The 20,239-nt window shown below is 38.9% G+C and overlaps 1 protein-coding gene across 7 annotated transcripts in view; it reads left to right on the plus strand.

Moving 5' to 3' along the window:
- Positions 1-20,239, plus strand: part of HDAC4 (histone deacetylase 4) — a 1,180,658-nt gene that overhangs the window by 882,275 nt on the left and 278,144 nt on the right. For all 7 annotated transcript variants that reach the window (XM_068226410.1, XM_068226411.1, XM_067142123.2 and 4 more), the window contains one exon: positions 14,230-14,337. In XM_068226410.1, coding sequence (XP_068082511.1) covers positions 14,230-14,337 — 108 coding nt within the window. The remainder of the gene's footprint in view (positions 1-14,229; positions 14,338-20,239) is intronic.

Consider the following 20,239-nt stretch of genomic DNA (forward strand, 5'->3'; position numbering starts at 1 on the left):
TGGCAGATATAAACGCCAAATCATTTTTCAAAGAGCTATCTTTCAGTATCTCTCTAAGAATCTCAATTGACGACGCGTCGTTTTTATCTGGTTCATTCACAACGGATGCAAAACTTTCGAAATTGTGTGCGCAGTATACCACAACGCTAAGCCAGGTACCCCACCGCGTAACAATAGGCAAAGGAGGAAGCGCAAGATCCGGGTTTTTCTCTTTAATCAGATCGATTCTTGAGGGTGCTTTTAAGAAGACTTTTTTGCCATTAGACACTAATTTATCCACTTGAGGATACTGAGCCCGCACAGTTTCACATAACCTGTGTTGAGCATGAACAACACAAGTTACGAGTATCATTTTCGGAAAGCTCACAGAAAGGCTTTCGGCTGCCTTTTTCATGTAAGCTGCACTATCAGTAAGGAAAAGCAATACATGGTCGTATTTTATACCTTTTGGCCAAAGTAATTGCATAGCTTCATTGAATAACCTAGCTACAGTGACATGGTTTACAGGAAGCATTTCTTTACACGCTAGCAAATAATAATGTTCACAAGCAGTTTTGTCATTCTTCAACACACCAACTACAACATTTCCTACTTTTCTGTCACTTGAATAAGTGATTTCGTCGATGCTCACCCACAGGTTTTCGCTATCACATACTGCCCGAATTCTCTGTAAAGTTTCTTCGGAACATTTTAGGAGATTAGTTTTTCCTTAATGTAGTTTCGTCTGGAGGCTCAAAATTAATGTACTTTGGTAGGAAATTTCTCAGTCCCGGATTATTTATTTTGCCGAGAGGAATGTCGGCGCAAACAAATGCTCTGCACACATCTAAATAATACTGGGAATATTTAGATGGGTTTGCATTTGAAGTAGCTGGTTCAGCTATTAGTAATTGTCGCGAACGCACACGTGAAGCAGCCACAGTATGCTTATTTCCAGACAAGTGCTGGATTACTTGAGAACGTTGATCTGCACTTACTGTTTCACCACACGGTTGGCGAAATAATACTTTTCCATCGGTAGTGAAAATATTTTTAAATTCCACTACATATTTTTGTAGACGCGACCTTTCACTCGACTTCTCTTTTGGCATTATTTTGCAGGTTACGACACACGCATTTACGGTGAATCACTCTTTCAATAAAAAGAATAGCAGAATTTCTTAGAAATCCATACAAAATCACACGACCACGGGAATGATGTATGGACCCGAACAACTAACCTTACTCTTAGGAGTGATGAAATCCCACTACCTAATGGTGGGGCAATATTCTTCCCAGTCTCCGATGTCGTAACGGTATTACGTCACCTTATCTCTCCGTGATTGCCTTTCGCTGACATTCTATAAACAAAACCCGAGCGGGCTGACTCATAAAAGCGAGTTGGAATGACATCATGCAAGGAAACATATTGTGCAGCAAATCAAATCGCTGTCTAAATGTAACGACGCAGCCAGTGACCAGCAAGTTTTAGAACTTCTGGACGGAAGTCTATAAATAGCCGAAACATTCAGATACATGATGTTAAATGCACTGTAAAAAAAACCGTAATCGTAAAATGAAAAAAGTGAGCATTATTTTATAATACAGAAGCGTTTAAAATTTTATTGATTAACAAATATTGCGGATTTATGTGTTTATTATAGATTTTCTTAAAATATGTATTTATATTTTAAAAATGTGAAAATATGTGTTTTATGTGAGATAAGATTAAGTTTTTACACTTGGGGATGCACAATAGGAATAATGAACTTTGTAACTTGCGTTAAAACTTACGCAAAAAAAAAATGTAATTACATAAAAATCCGCTCCCTAATTATGACAAATCCATTCAACCAAACAACTGCGCTCTTTCGACTCGAAGAACGACTGAACATTATACGTAGGCCACATGAAACAGCACATAGCAATCTTAACAGCAAAGTGCAGGCAGGTTCCACCACATATGTTGCAGCAAGCAAGAACGACTCACGTCTACCGTACTCGGACATGCATTAACGAAGGAGGTAGTCATTTTGAATATTTCCTTTATTAATCGAATGGCCATACACAAGCCCATTGCATCTCTGTCGGTAATAGCTTAGTATACTGCAAATAGCTATTTTCAGAGCTACTTAGAAATGAACATAACAGAGCGCCTGCAACATGAGAACTGATCATGATTTAGATTTGTCTTCAGCAACGCGACTCACACGAACATTTAACAACTAAATAAAAAACTCATCCTAAATCGGACTCGAACCTCCGACTAATGACCACAACTTTCCTCTAACTTCGGCTATCACGAGCTGTTGCGTGCCAGCGTTATATCAACAGTACTTCTAGTCACTCAGCCATCACATTCTCTGTACATGAACTTTCTGTGATACAGACTTTTGACGGTTCTTTACAATCATTCGGTATTTTTTCGTAAATGCTGATTTCGTTGACACGAATAAACGAATTATAGAAAGGTTTGTAAGACCAGACATCGCTGTGAGTAGCCAAGGTTAATGTTTTTAGGTTGGGCTATAATCTGCGGGTTGCATAAAATTGAGTGAATGGGGGCAACTGTACCACTCGGTATATAAGAAAACATAAAGGTCCAATAATACTGCCCTGAGGAATTCCCCTCTTAATTATTAAAGGGTCAGATAAAGCTTCGCCAACTCTAATTCTCTGAGATCTGTTTTCTAGAAATATAGCCACCCATTAAGTCACTCTTTTTTCTGGTCCAATTGCACTCATTTTTGCCAGTAGTCTTCCACGATCCACCTTATCAAATGCCTTAGAGAGGTCAACCGCGATACAATCCATTTGACCTCCTGAATCCAAGATATCTGCTATATCTTGATGGAATCCTTCAAGTTGAGCTTCAGTGGAATAACATTTCCTAAATACGAACTACATTCTATCGAACCAGTTATTAATTTCGCGAACATGTCTAATATAATCAGAAAGAATGCTTTCCCAAAGCAAATGCAATGCATGTCAAACTGACTGGCCTGTAATTTTCAGCTTCATGTCTATCACCCTTTCCTTTAATCACAGGGGCTACTATAACAACGCTCCATTCATTTGGTATAGCTCTGTCATGCAAACAATAATCAAATAAGTACTTGAGTTATGGTACTATATCCCAACCCATTGTCTTTAGTATATCCCCGAAATCTTACCAATTCCAGCCGCTTTTCCAATTTTCAACTTTTGTATCTTATTGTAAATGTTTTTGTAACATACGTAAATTTTAATACTTCTTTAGTATTAGGCACCTCCTCTCAGTGGACATTATCCCTGTAACCAACAAGCTTTACATGCTGCTGACTGAATATTTCTGCCTTTTGAAGATCCTCACATCACACTCCCTTTGTTCATTAATGATTCCTGGAATGCCCTTATTGGAACCTGTTTCTGCCTTAAAGTACCTATACAGACTCTTCCATTTTTCACTAAAATTTTTATGACTGGCAATTATGCTCGCCATCATATTATCCTTAGCTGACTTCTTTGCTAGATTCAATTTCCTAGTAAGTTCCTTCAATTTCTCCTTAATTCCATAGCCCTATCTAACTCTATTTCTTTCCAGGCTGCACCTCCTTCTTACTCCCTTTACTTCTCTGTTATAATACAGTGGTTATAGAACCATTCCTTTCCACCTTTAAAGGTATAAACCTGTTTTTACATTCCTCAACGATTGTTTTAAACTCATCCCAGAGTCTGTTTTCATTTTTTACCGTTTTCCACCGATTATAGTTAGTTTTTTAAAACGCCCTGTTTTATCAGCCCAATGGTACTGCGTAATAGTCCTGCTTTTAAGACCCTCCTTTCTGTCACATTTGTTTTTAACTGTGACAAAAACAGCTTCGTGATCATTAAAACGATCTATTACTTCGGTTTCTCTATAGAGCTCATCTGGTTTTACCAGGCACCACATCCAGAACATTCTTCCCTCTGGTTGGGTCCATCACTTTCTGAATCAGCTGTCCTTCCCATATTAACTTATGTGCCTTTTGTTGGTCATGCTTCCTGTCGTTCGCATTACCTTCCCAACTGACATTTGGTAAATTGAGATCTCTCGCTACAATCACATTCCTTTCCATATCGTTTCCCACATAGCTGATTATCTTATTATAATTCTGAATCAGCGTCAGCGCTACCCTTTCCCGGTCTGTACACTCCAAAGTCATCAAGTTGCCTGTTATCTTTAGAAATGAGCCTTACACATAGAATTTCATGTTTGTTATCTTTAACTTTTTCGTAGCTTACAAATTCTTCTTTCACCAGAATGGATACTCCCCCTCCTACCATTCCTGTCCTATCTCTACGATTCACACTCCATTTCCGTGAGAAAATATCTGCATCCACTATATCATTTATCAGCCATGATTCAACACATATTACAATATCTGGCAAGTAGATATCTTTTAAATTACTTAATGCTACTCGTTTCTTTACAATACTTGTACAGTTCAACACTAACTTTTTTTATGTGAACCCTACTTGACTTCCACATCCTTGTACCCTTATCACCGCTCCCTATACCACCCCGTTTCCCTGAATGTACCTCCCTATAACCCTTTTAAATAAATTACCTAACTTATACGTACCACTACGATTTAAGTGAAGGTCATCTGAGCGCAGATCCCTACCTCCTACCCACCCATTAGGATCTAGAAATCTCACTTGACTCCCATTTTCCCACATACCCACTCCATAGTTTTATTTTAACCACAATCACCTTCCAGTCAGTATCCCTCCTACACAGTATTCCACTGATAACAATCTCCGCTTCCTGAAACTTCACCCGTGCTGCATTTACCAGACCCCACACATCCCCAACTTTGGTGGTACTTACACCTGCTTGCCTTACGTTGTTGGTACCAACGTGAAACACTACCACCTTCTCCTTTCCCTCCGCCTTCTCTTCTACTTTCCTCAACATCTGCCTCAACTAATTCCTGGATAACACTCTACCCTGGTTCGCTTTCCTCCACACACTTTCCCCTCATGTCTAACAATGGAATCCCCCATGACCAGAGCCTCAAACCTACCCAACTCATTTGATCTCCTCCTCTCCTGGTCAGCCCTATCTTTCCTGACAGCTGCAGACGCTACTTCCTCCTCTATTTCTCCCTCCCATGACCCTGTTCCACCTGTCTTTTCCTATCCTGTACTCCAAATTTCCTTTTCCTACATTTTCCCTTCCTCCTACTTCCACACTCTCAGCAACAGTTCCCTGTTCCTCATCTTCCCTCTGTTGTTCTACCTGCAGTGACTCGTGCCGGTTTCTGACAGACACCTGTCCCGAATTCTGATCCTGAATAGAGCCCTTAGCCTGCAGTCTCCTTCTTCCACCTGTGTTCTACAATTCCCTCCTTTCTTTCTCATCCCTTTTTTACACCTACTGTATCCTGTACATTGTTTGAGGGAGGCCTACCTTCCTTGCCGTCTTCTGAGAGAATCCTAATCATCTCCCTCAAATTCTCCAGCTCCTCCCTCATACTCCTTAATGCCTGGCCACAGCCACAGTTCTTACACTTGCACTCCGTAGGCATTCTTTATAGAAAAATGAAAAGAAAAGTAAAACTATAATAAGTTATGTGCAGAAAATGAATGGAAAAAAATATCTAGGATAGTACATCACGCGACAGTAAGGTAATGAATATACTGCTACACTACAGTACTACTTAGTCGTACTGTATTTTTATTCTACAGCAACCTAACAGGATAAAAACTGCCGTTATTTACTGAACACCGAAGGGAATACACAAGAATTACACAAGTCTAAACTGCAGTTAAGCCTATCGTAATTACTGCAAGGGAATTCTAGTAAGAGGGTTCCTGCAGATACTTCTACTATTGTTGTTGTTGTTGTTTAAGTCATGAGTCCATGGACTGGTTTGATGCAGCTTTCCATCCCACCCTATCCTGTGCTAACCTTTTTATTTCTACGTAACTAATGCATCCTGCATCTGCTCTAACCTGCTTGTCATATTCATACCTTGGTCTACCCCTACCGTTCTTACCACCTACACTTCCTTCAAAAACCAACTGAACAAGTCCTGGGTGTCTTAAGATGTGTCCTATCATTCTATCTCTTCTCGTCAAATTTAGCCAGATCGATCTCCTCTCGCCAATTCGATTCAGTATCTCTTCATTTGTGATTCGATCTATCCATCTCACCTTCAGCATTCTTCTGTAACACCACATTTCAAAAGCTTCTATTCTCTTTCTTCCTGAGCTAGTTATCGCCCATGTTTCACTTCCATACAATGCCACGCTCCACACGAAAGTCTTCAAAAACATCTTTCTAATTCCTATATCAAAGTTTGAAGTGGGCAAATTTCTTTTCTTAAGAAAGCTCTTCCTTGCTTGTGCTAATCCCCGTTTTATGTCCTCTTTACTTCTGCCATCGTTAGTTATTTTACTACCCAAGTAACAATATTCATCTACTTCCTTTAAGACTTCATTTCCTAATCTAATATTTCCTGCATCACGTGCCTTCGTTCGACTGCATTCCATTACCTTTGTTTTGGACTTATATATTTTCATCTTGTACTCCTTACCCAAGACTTCGTCCATACCATTCAGCAGCTTCTCGAGATCTTCTGCAGTCTCAGATAAAATAATATCATCGGCAAATCTCGAGGTTTTGATTTCCTCTCCTTGGATTGTGATTCCCTTTCCAAATTCCTCTTTGATTTCCTTTACTGCCTGTTCTACTTAACATTGAAAAGGAGGGAGGGGGGATAAACTGCAGCCTTGCCTCACTCCTTTCTGCATTGCTGCTTCTTTTTCAAAGCCCTCGATTCTTATCCCTGCAGACTGATTTTTATACAGATTGTAGATAATTCTTCGTTCTCGCTATCTGATCCCAATCACCTTCAGAATCTCAAATAGCTTGGTCCAATCAACATTATCGAATGCCTTTTCTAGATCTACGAATGCCATGTACGTGGGCTTGTCCTTCTTGATTCGATCCTCTAAGATCAAACGTAAAGTCAGGATTGCTTCACGTGCTCCTACATTTCTTCTGAAGCCAAATTGATCTTCTCCTAACTCAGCTTCAACTTGTTTTTCCATTCTTCTGTAAAAAATGAGTGTTAAAATTTTGCAGGCATGAGATACTAAAATAATGGTGCGATAGTTTTCACATACCTGTCAGCACCGGCTTTCTTGGGAATAGGTATAACAACATTCTGCCGAAAATCGGATGGGACTTCTCCTGTCTCATACATCTTACACACTAGCCTTGCCATGCTGGTTTTTCCTAAGGCACTCAGTAATTCAGAGGGAATGTCATCAATTCCAGGTGCCTTGTTCCTATTTAGGTCACTCACAGCTCTGTCAAACTCTGACCTGAAAACTGGGTCTCCCATTTCATCAGCGTCAACAGCCTCTTCTTGTTCCAGAATCAAATTATGTACATCTTCATCTTGATACAACTGTTGGATATGTTCCCGCCAAATTTCTGCTTTGTCTTCTTTCCCTAGAAGTGGCTTTCCGTCTGAGCTCTTAATATTCATACACCTAGATTTCCTTTCTCCAAATGTTTCGTTGATTTTCCTGTATGCAGCATCTACCTTTCCTAGGACTATACAACCTTCGACATCCTTGCACTTCTCCTTCAGCCAGTCTTCCTTAGTTACCTTGCACTTTGTATCCACTTGATTCTTTAATCGCCTGTATTCTTTCCTGCCCTTTTCATTTCTAGCATTCTTGTATTTTCGTCGTTCATCAATCAGGTCTAGTATCTCCTGAGTTATCCAGTGATTCTTAGTTGATCTTTTCTTCCTTCCTAGCATTTCTTCAGCAGCCCTGCTAACTTCATTTTTCATGACTCTCCACTCTTCCTCTATAGTGTTTCCTTCAGCCTTTTCATTTAGTCCTTTTGCAACATGTTCCTTGAAGCAGTCCCTCACGCTCTTTTCTTTCAATTTGTCTAGATCCCATATTTTTGCATTCTTTTCTTTCTGCGATTTCTTCAGCTTCAGATGGCATTTCATGACCAACAAGTTGTGGTCAGAGTCCACGTCTGCTCCTGGGAAAGTTTTGCAATCCAACACCTGGTTTCTGAATCTCTGCCTAATCATAATGAAGTCTATTTGATACCTTCCAGTGTCTCCAGGTCTCGCCCACGTATACAGCCGTTCTTTGTGGTGTTTGAACCAAGTAATGGCAAGGACTAAATTATGATCAGTGCAGAATTCAACCAGCCGACTTCCTCTTTCGTTCCTTTGTCCCAATCCAAATTCTCCTACTGTATTACCTTCTCTTCCTGGGCCTACAACTGCATTCCAGTCTCCCATCACAATTAGATTCTCGTCACCTTTTACATATTGTATTAAATCTTCTATCTCTTCATATGTTCTTTCGATTTCCTCATCATCCGCTAAGCTAGTTGCCATATAGACCTGCACTATTTTGTTGGGCATTGGTTTGGTGTCTATCTCGACGACAATAATTCTTTCACTATGCTGGTCGTTGTAGCTTACCCGCTGCCCTGTTTTCTTATTCATTATTAAACCAACTCCTGCGTGTCCTCTGATTGATTTTGTGTTGATAATTCGGTAGTCGCCTGACCAAAAATCCTTTTCTTCCTGCCAACGTACTTCACTTACACCAACTACATCTAACTTTAGTCTATCCATCTCCCTTTTCAGATTATCTAATGTACCACAACGATTCAAACTTCTAACATTCCACGCTCCGACTCGCAGAATGTTAGTGTCCATCTTCCTGATGATCACCCGGAGATCCGAATGGGGGACTAGTTTACCTCCGGAATATTTTACCCGGGAGGAAGCCATCATCAGTACACCATTCATACAGAGAGAGCTGCATGTCCTCGGGAGTTAGATACGGCTGTAGTTTCCCGTTGCTTTCATCCGTGTAGCAATATCAACACAACTAAGCCATGTTGAGTATTATTACTAGGCCATATCAGTCAATCATCTAGACTGCTGCCCTTGCAACTTCCGAAAGGCTGCTACCCCCCTTTCGATGAACCATTCGTTAGTCTGGTCTCTCAGCAGATACCCATCCGATATGGTTGCACCTGCGGCTCGGCTATCTGCTTCATTGGGACATGCAAGCCTCCCCAGCGCGGCAAGGTCACATGGTTCCCAGGGGAGGACTTCTACTATACTACAAAAATATTTTTCAATAATAGAATAAGCACGCTAATTTCTGATAAGATACTACAATACACTATAATAATTTTAAACTACGTTCAGACGTATCCTAATTACAATATGTTATTACTAAGTAAAAACAGAAATGAAAATTGCAAGTTTGAAATTTGAAAGAACCACTCAAATATTATCAACAAAGCTAAATGCGTAGACAGATTAGTGATATTTTATCCTACTATGCTCTAATAGAGACACATGAAACATACACTCACAAAAAAGATACACTCGGATATAGCAGGCAGGATAGTATCTAATATACCGTATCTACACTACAATTCCCAATTGAAATGTGGTTATATGATTTTTACAGCTGCTGGATTGCTATTATTTTCCCTACTACGCGGGACGTAGAATAAAAGTGTCCGTAAGTGCTGAAAAATAAGAGGTTGTCTACAATAATGTCTCAAAAAACCTGTCAAAACTACGCCGGGGACTTGAATTGCAATATAATTGGGATATAGGAATTTTATTAAATTATTAACTCGATGAATAATCGAAAGTACAAAGTATGCCGGGGCTAAGAACTACAAATTATCGGAATACAGTAATCTTCTGATTCTTGTATTCGTTTACTCCACCACTATCCTACTCTTTGATCTCGTCCGATTGCAGCAACAATCGTCAACAATCCAGAGACTCTTGAGTAATTTTCCAATGAAATACCGTGTATTCTCTTTAACTTTTTTTTTAATCGACGTTTTCTAGCGTATCGTGTTATTTATTTGAATAAAGTATTACCTTCGTGATAGTTTGAACGGATATCTATATGAAATACCGGGTCTATTGTCTGCACGAGTGTAAAAGCTACGGAAGTTACAACTCCTTATGATAATCTGCTTTTGTAAGTGTTATACCAACGAACCTACAGATATTTTAAACAATTAAAAAGTTAATATTATTACCTAAATTATATCCTAAACCTGAATTCGAAACAAAGTACACCTACCTTGCCTACTTAACCTAGAAAACGTAGTCTACTGAACACCAACTGAACTACTTGATATGAAATTCAAATAAATATCACTACTCCCAATTTCTACAGATGAGCACTAAACACCAATATATAAATAGCGCTAAATGGATCACACACATACACACAAAATTAAGAAGCAATTTCAATGGGTTTTAACTACTTTATCACTACTATAACGCAAGGGCACTCTCAGCAGCCGACCACTCACAAACGCATCCAACAATGAAATCAATGCTTAAACCATTCTGGCGCTAGCGGCACGATTATGGCGTGGTCGCATCCGGCACGGTCGCTTCTGGCACGTAACCGAGGATTCTGGCCAAGATGTCCCAAATCCCTACCATTAACAATCTGTGACTTCAAGATAGCCATATTGCTTTCTAGTGCACTGCTGTCTTTGTTCTTCCTCCAGTACCTTTTTCATATTTTTAATACCTTATACGTACTGTATGATATAACGTTATTAATAATTTTTGATGGCAGTTACATCCTTCTCAAAAAATACTTAGGTTATGAAATCATGTTTAATAAATATGCATAATCCGTTGAAAAATAATATTGTCTCTCGCGTGAAACATAAAATGAAATATTATGGATTAGCATTGACTCCTGGCTTTCGTGTGCGATAGGCAAACGCTGAGAACTAGACTGGGACGAAGGAGGAAATGCGTTTGAATGGCAGTCGCCAGCGGGATACAGGAGAGCGTATCTACTCGACGCCACAGAAGATGGCTGCCGCAGCAGTAGTCGAAACGTCTGGGAGAAGCGAGAGGAGTGGACCACGACATAACAGCCCGGAAGATTTTTATTAAATATTATTATTGTTTTTCCTGACGTACATGACTGCTTGGCGCCAGGGTATGCATCACAAATGAATATTGAAGGAAGTTCCATCGGGTATAAATTCAAACTATTTTAGGAAGCTAGAAATAATACATCGTGAATCTAATGAAGTAACTTGTAAGGTACTTCGTATCTTTTGATATTGAACGAATAAATGCTGACGTTATAAGACCTAGTTCTTTTTCTTTTCAATTTGACTTACGTCGCACCGATACAGGTACAGTGACTCGCATAATTATTCGGACAGACATGATTTATTACATTTTCCTTTGTGTTAGTAATTTCAGTAATAATAAAGCACTGATATAAATTAAATACAAGTTTCTGTTAGGAATATAGAAACTAAACGTCCATCATTCTTCTAATGAACACTTTGAATGAAAATATAATAATTAAAAAACAAAAATCAAAATCAAAACAAATATTGCACACAATTATTCGGACACTTTCCTTTTTACTTATGATCCTAATGGTTCAGGGTCTGGTGGGCTTTCCTTTCATTTTAATTACTTCCCTGAGTCGACTTGGCATGCTCTCCTCTAATTTCCGGGTGTAATCGGGAAATATCTTCTGCCACTCTTCTTGAAGTCGGTTCTTCAGCTGTTCTCTAGATGTGATTGTTGTTTTTCTTATTTCTGTTCAAGTTTGTCCCCAAGAATCTCAATCACATTCAGGTCTGGTGATTAAGGGGAAGATGAAGCACCTTTGTGCAATTAAACAATAACCACATCCTTACATTCCAGGCTTTGGATCGTTATCTTGATAAAACTTAAAATGTTTACCAACCCCCATTTTTTCGGCACTCTTTTTCATATTGTCCCTCAGTATTCTAAGGTATTGAAAGTAGTCTATTTTAACCTCAATAAAATCCAATTCACTAACTCCATGCACCGGCATGCACCCCCGCACTATTACACGTCCACCGCCATCTTTCACAGTTGCTTTCAGATTTTTCTCTTGAAGCTCAGTATTAGGACGCTGCCAAACTGTTATCATCTCATCAGACTTAAATGTGTTAAATTTACTCTCATCAGCAAATGTACCTTCATTCCACCAATCATCGTCTTTTCTAACATGCTCTTTGGCAAACGGCATTCTCTTTCTTCGCTTTATATGATTTATGAACGGCTTCCTTTTTACAATACGGCCGTGAAGGTTACCTCTTCTGAGCACTCTCCGTATTGTTTCGGCGGTATGCACTTTCTTCTCGGTGTCTGCGGTTATCTTCGTAACGAGTTTTGGAGCACTAAACTTGGGTTCCTTTTTTGTTTTTCCGTTGATATAACACTCTTCTCTCATAGAAAACGTTCTTGGACGTCCCGTATGCGGTAGATGTTCAATCCTATCTTCCTCCCGGAATCTTGTGATAATATCAGAGACTGTAATTTTCTTCATTTGTAACATTTCAGCAATTTGACGACATGTTCGATTGTGCTCTCTCTTCCTCTGCGGCTCATTTTCTCTTAAGTTGTACACAGTACTCTAACTCATTGAATGTTTACGTTCATACTATCCATGGCTCTTCTACACACGACCTCTGCATGGCAACTGACTTGTGTCCGAATAATTTTGTTGAAGCACACTAACTGCGTTCTGAGGTTCCAGGTTCACTGGTTCTCTCCTGTTTTCTAAAAGTACACATTTCAACGCCGTGTTGAATTTGTCAAACTGGGTTCTGTCAGGAACTAGTTTGCGTATACAATATTTTCTCTGAAACATAGGGCCAGTTTGTAGCAAAGGCTATAATTAACGTGTCCGAATAATTATGTGAGTCACTGTAGGTCTTATGGTGAGGATGGGACAGGAAAGAGTTGGAAGCGGGAGGAAAGTGACCGTAGCCTTAATTACAGTACAGCCCCACATTTTCCAGGTGTGAACATGTGAAACCACGGGAAACCATCTTCAGGGCTGCTGACAGTGGGGTTCGAACCCCCGGGTGCAGGCTGACAGCTACATGACCAAAACCACATGCCACTCGCTCGGTCTAGTAAAGTTAATTAGGATTACCTCCTCCGCCTCCGGCTCCTGCTGCTGCTGATGATGATTACGAATGCTTTTTTAAAAGTCCTAACGTCGAAGTCATCGGCCCAAAACTTAGGATGTTTTTGATCTTCTCAGAAGCAGAGATAATACGAGGGGTTAATACTGAGACAGGTTTTACTTGCAGCTGGGTTACCACTTCCTTCTTTTACGTGCCAGTAAATCTACCGACACGAGGCTGACGTATTTGAGCATCTTCAGATACCACCGGACTGAGCCATTCCACCGAAGGGATCCAGGATCGAACCTGCCAAGTTGGGGTCGGAAGGCCAGCGCCTCAACCACCTGAACAACTCAGCCCGGCAAACACATAATTTGAGATAGAATTATATGGACTTATCATATACAGCACAGATCGGAAGCTAGAGTCAACACAACCATACTGATAAACAATTTATATCACACTCATAAGCAAAAACTAACTGGAAATAATTGATTGTGCACAGCACAGCACGTCACAGCACAAACTATTTCAACTGACGCTAGAATGTGATTGTTGCAATCTCTGGAACGTGACGGCATCACTCCCGCGGTAGATTTTATCTATTAAGCCTCGCCGGTCTTTGGAAATTTGCATGTTGACAGCCTGCTGCGTCTTGAACCGATGACATACATTGACATAGAGGTCAAAGAAAGCATATCTAATACATCAAGCAGGTGTTGGCATGCATACACCAGTCAATACTAGATTTTTTCTAACGGTGCGAACGATCGCGGTTTAAAGGTTAGCCCGTATGCTAAGCACGAGACATGCGCGTTCTGTTTTTCCTGTACCATAGTTTTTAGTCTTGCATTGTCCTTTAATTATGTTATAATTCATAACAATGTACTACTTTCAGGTGCATTGTGCAGTGTATATGCACCGTTTACCAGACATGACATTTACTCGGTTGCAGTCGACTGAATACTTATATGTAGAGTGCAGAGTACAGGGATTGAAGTGGATTGGGAAGGTTTTATTATATTTCGATTTATTTTCCAAGTTAATGATGGAAAATGAAAAAAAAGGGAAGCGTATATTATACACTTTTTATACTGATTTCACTGATTTAATCAAGTTTTTGGTTTTTGTTTTGGCACTGTTTAGAAATTTCTAGTGCCCATAGTCTGTATTTTTGGCTGTATAGTATTACTATGAAAGATCTGGAATGCATTGTGTTATTTACAGTGCTGTTTATTTATTCTGTTCTCTTTCTTTTTCAGTTAAAGAAGCAGCAGCAATTGCAACAGCAAATATTACTCCAGCGTTTCCAAGCTCAACAGCAGCAACTAGCAGAACAGCATGAACAACAGTTGCGGCAACATCTCAAGGTGAGAAGTGAATCCTGTCTGTATATATTTGGAATTTGTATTAAAAAGGATCAGTTGGTTGTGTTATTAGAGATATTTTTCACCTCTTGAGCAATAGCTGCGACAATACCGAATGAATTGAGAGTTGCTATAGTAGACCCTGTGTATAAACGAAAGGGTGATGGACAAAAAGCTGAAAATAAGAAGCCAGTCAGTTTGACACGCATTGCATGTAATCATTGGGAGAGCATTCTTTCTGATTATATTAGACATGTTTGCGAAATTAATAACTGGTTCGATAAAAGGCAGTTCGGGTTTAGAAAAGGTTATTCCAATGAAGCTTAACTTGTAGGATTCCAGCAATATATAGCAGATACCCTGGATTCAGGAGGTCAAATGGACTGTATCGTGATTGACCTATCTAAGGCATTTGATGGAGTAAATCTATGGAGACTACTGGTAAAAATGAGCGAAATTTACTAGACAAAATAGTGACTGAATGGGTGGCTATATTTCTAGAAAATAGCACTCGGAGAATTAGAGTTGGCGAATCTTTATCTGACCATGTAACAATTAAGGGAGGAATTCCTTAAGGCAGTATTATTGGACCTTTGTTTTCTTATATATATAAATGATATGAGTAAAGAAGTGGAATCAGAGATAAGTCTTTTTTCAGATGATGTTATTCTGTACAGAGTAACTAATAAGTTACAAGATTGTGACCAAATGCAAAATTACCTCGATAATGTTGTGAGATGGACAGTAGAGAATGGTGTTATGGTAAACGGGGTCAAAAGTCAGGTTGAGAGTTTCAACAAATAGGAAAAGTCCTCTCAGTTTTAAATTTTGCGTTGATGGGGTGAAAGTTCCTTCTGGAGATCATTGTAAGTACTTAGATGTTAATATAAGGAAAGATCAACATTGGGGAAATCACATAAATATGATTGTAAATTAAGGGTAATATATCTGCACATGGTTATGAGGGTATTTGGCGGTTGCAGTAAGGATGTAAAGGAGAGGGCATATAAGTCTCTGGTAAGACTCCAACTAGATTATGGTTCCAGTGTATGGGGCCCTCGCCAGGATTACTTGATTCAAGAAGTGGAAAAATCCCAAGAAAAGCAGCTCGATTTGTTCTGGGTGATTTCCGACAAAAGAATAGCGTTACAAAAATGTTGCAAAGTTTGGGTTGGGAAGGCATGGGAGAAAGGAGACAACTGCTCGATTAAGTGGTATGTTCCGAGCTGTCAGTGGAGAGATGGCGTGGAATGACATCAGTAGACGAATAAGTTTGAGTGGTGTCTTTAGAAGTAGGAAAGATTACAATATGAAAATAAAGTTGGAATTCAAGAGGACAAATTCGGGGAAATATTATTTTATAAGAAGGGGATTGGAATAACATACCAAGGGTGATGTTTCATAAATTTCCAGTTTCTTTGCAATCATTTAAGAAAAGGCTGTGAAAACAACAGATAGGGAATCTGCCACCTGGGTGACAGCCCTAAATGCAGATCAGTAATGATTGATTGATTGATTGATTGATTGATTGATTGATTGATTGATTGATTGAAGTAATAATTACATTCAATCCATAATACTTACCATATATATATGCCAATACGTGCGTCGTTAGATTACAATACGATAATGTTTTTTTCTGTTGGCGAATTTTTTTTTATGGATCACGGGGATTACTTTACTATGTGTAGCTTGGCTTAAGAGTATAATTATAGTTTCCTTTCAGACTGAATACATTTCTGTTCCATGTCTGGCAGGTTTAATGATTCTCTGTTATTTAATTGGATGGATAAGTATAGTGCAGTGGCCTGTCCGATGCAAAATATTGAAATGCAGTTGCTGTATTAACGCATCGTGCACAGCTCTGCATGATGATAACTGTTGATTGTAGAATATAGTGATGAAAATTACTATCTTCGTTTTAGAGAATCATTCTTAATGAATCTTTCGTTCCGTATTAAAAAAAAAAGAAAACTCGCAGAAATGGCTTGAAGTTTCAAGAGCAAGTACTAGTTGGGGCAGTTGTAACGAAAGTGCGGGCAGTGGTTTACGTAGGGGAAATCTGTGTAATTTGGACCTGCGTGTAATGTGGATCGATAATATTTTTTTTGTTTGCAAGTTTGGTCATCCCATGTCTGAGGCAAGGTGAGCAAGAGAGCCGCGGGTAGCTATCTTCCTGGAAGTTGTTTTGCTCATGGACTTAAGATTGAAGAGGAAAGAGGAAATTCATCTCAATACTCACATTCCTTGTCAGCTTTTACGGTGACAGTTAAATACTGTGAAGTAGGTTATTTCAGCCAAGAGGGTGTTTAGCTTTTACAATTACTGATGAAATATCTAGGTGAGTTTTAATGTAGTTTTATTCATAAATTTTAAATACTTTGCATATTATTTAGTTTTTTATTTAATCTTTGCATTTCGTGTAATTTGGACTGCACGAGAGTGTGTAATTTGGACCGTTGAAACTGTTGTAATAGTTACTTTTATTCGTAGATTTGCAGTTAATTCTAAAAGATTCTGTTTTATCAATTGAGGCCGGCCCCACGGAGCAGGAGTAGCGTGCATGTCACTTACTCGGAGGTCCCGGGTTCGATTCTCTGCCAGGTCAGGGATTTTTACTTGGGTCTGAGGGCTGGTTCGAGGTTCACTCAGCCCACGTGATTACAATTGAGGAGCTATCTGACGGCATTGTATGTAACAAGTAGGCCTATTATGACGACGAGCGGATACAGTGCAATAGTTGCAAAAATGTGGGCTCATGAAAACTGTGCCAAAATTCAGGATGAATTGTTTATTATTGTCCTACAAGCGAAAAGTGACGACCAAAATTCATACTCTCGTATTTTCTTGCTTAGTATTTCATAATTGATTCATTAAATAACTTATAAGCGATTATATTTACCAGTCCAAATTAAACGAACACCTGGACCAAGTTACATGCTATCGGTCCAAATTACACGATAACAAATTTTAGAATACATATTACTTTTAAACAAGTCCTAAATATAATATTAACATTTATTTTCACAAAATCATTTGATACATTGTACTAATTATCGTGCATAAATTTCGAGAAATTTTCATTAAGGTCAATAGAGTTGTGGACGTAGTCCAATTTACACGGACTTCTCCTATCAGTCGCTACTACTAACAGGCTGTTGTCGGAGAGTTTTTCTCAGGTGTTATCTTTCCAAGATGTTGACCTGTTCATAGACCTTCATTTACGATGGAAATCTTTTATCATTACACCTAATCGTCATCGTCACGTTTTGGGCAGGGTAGTTGTTTCACGGGACGAGATGGGCTTATAGATCGCATTACGTTTGAGGTACACGATACTGCAGACTCCAAGATGAACAGCATCAAGGAAATGGTATTTCACACTCATCACCACTTGTTGCTTTTTACGGTTACCATAGACACTGTAACGTGGTGTTTGTCCCCTCTCTTATGCATAGAGACCTGCAAAATCAGCATATTCCAAGAATGAATCATTTGCGTGTTATGCCTTAATCCATACCTATGCCTCCCTGCAAACGTGTGCTTCACATGGACAAGTAATTTTGTATTCGATACAAAACTTGGCACATACTTCACTTCCATTTCTAAAGCAAGAGCCCACAGCATTCAGTGCCTTTAAATCTTCCTTTGACGCTCGACTCTTAAGCGTGGTATAGTGGGGAGCTAGAAATTCTGAATCTCGGCTGTGAATGGTCATCCTGAATGTGTATGTTCTTAATATTTTCCTGCAAACTAGAAAACTGCGAGGACGGCTTCTTTTATCTAGTCCTGAAGTTTTTTTCTGAATTTTAGCCTCGCAATGATTACAGTTACCTACAGTAACGACGACAGTGCACACTCATTATCAGCCGCCGAACGTTTTACAAGCTTGACGTAGAACTGTTGTTCCTCCAGAGGATTTTGTGGTCACTTCGCATGTTTTGTTAAGATCACCATGGTCGCTTTCTTCAGATAACAGTCTGTTTACCCAGTCTTACATATTAGCGATGTGTATGCATGTTGTCTCGTGAAATAATTGTACAGCCATGGTGCAAACTTGCGAAGGACGTTTGACGATGTGTATTTTCAAACTTTAAACAAATAGTTTTATATTATGAGCAAGTCTTCATCAAACGTATCGGCAATATACTGAAAAATAAAATTTTTATCGATTTTAACCATACTCGTAAAGAGGCTGAACGAAGAAAGTGCATATTTATGTCGAATTTCAAATATATTCTTTAATTATTTGACACGAAATACTCTGACGATAAAATTCAATTAAAAGTATTTACAGAAATATACAGGTTAAAATATTTTCGGACTGTAACGATTTTCTCTTCACATTCTCGTTGGAAGCACACATACTTACGTAAGTAAACCAGTATTATTTTATATATTGAACAAATTTATACTCTTTTAGAAACAGCGCACTGAAGTCCCTGATTAGCGTGCACTAAATTACATCCACTTCCGTATACTCAAGTTCTTACACATATTCAGGACTGCATGTTACTTCACATTGGAAAGAACACGCGTAGACCTCCAGGTGCGAATACAGGGTGTATCAAAATTCAATTGTCCAGCTTTTAGGGATGATAAAAAAGGAACGAACGTTCTTTGGTAAAAATTACCTTGGGTCTGAAACGATAACTTACTGATAACATCAGGAACTGTACTGTAAGGGTATAAATTAATTGACTCCCATTCTTCAAAACCATAAATATTAGATATTCCGTTAAACATGCCATGATGTCGGAATGCAATCAATATCTGTGCTTTGAAAATGCGTAGTACATGTTGGTTCGTTTAGAGCAGAGCGAGGGAGAGTGTATGAGACTGACTCGAATTGAATCCGAGGAAGAGCTTGTAGCTCAGGGGCTTGGATCTGCGTACTCTCTACCGCACACGCCTAGGGCCTTCCAGCGTTTTCGACAGGCAATGGCACATCGTTGCGAAGTGTGTATTGAAGCAGGACACACTTTTGAACAGTTTTTTTTAAGATAGAATTAATTTGACATGTAATAGTTTTATTTTCAGTTACCTCCAGATGTAGGTACTTTAGCTATTGATTTCCGACCTATGATTATATCATTTTTAAAATATCTGTTTTTGTCTCTTCTATCATCCCTAGAAGTTAAAGTATTGAATTTTGATACATCCCGTATAAATGTATCTCTTGTACAAACGTGAATCTTAAAAACTGATAACTATGAGTAGGAAATACTTCAGTCTCCTCGCTCTGGAGAACCCAAAGTTTGCCATTTAACACATGTTAATTTACATTTCTGTAATAGACGATGCATATCTCAGAAGTCTTCCTTATGCATCTTAAGTTAAATTACACTTCGGCTCACCTCAAAAAATTACCAATGGTAAATCTTGAGATCAATAGCTTTTGCCTTACACCCACGTCCCAAGAAGTAGGACATTAATGTTATTCACAGGTTAGTAATTACCCCTTCAGCGAAGAGTACATTCTCTAATATGCGAAACAGGTATTTTCTCTAACAGCATTTGCTATTCCAGAACGTTTACATAGTGCTATAATTGCGCTCAACTTACATTACAAAGTTTTACAAAACTACATCACTTAGATATGTGTTCGAACAATTGGGCTTTGTTTCAACTTGAATATATTGAATATATTGCTGTTAGCTGAGTAATACGATCGAGAGGAAAAGAATCAGGAGTGACGAATACAGTGCATAACAGTCTTGTTTGTACACCCCACTTAGCAGACGTAATGTCTTTATAATTTCTAAATAGTACATAACCATTGCACGAGACTTGGACCAGTTATTACACAAGGTTTTGAGAACTTAATGTTAGCGATCAAAAGCCTCGGTACATCATTATAAAAGAATAGGAGTGAAATGTGTTGTGTAGTGGCCTATTTGCTTGC

Source organism: Anabrus simplex, chromosome 2, assembly GCF_040414725.1.
Source record: "Anabrus simplex isolate iqAnaSimp1 chromosome 2, ASM4041472v1, whole genome shotgun sequence".
NCBI lineage: Eukaryota > Metazoa > Arthropoda > Insecta > Orthoptera > Tettigoniidae > Anabrus > Anabrus simplex.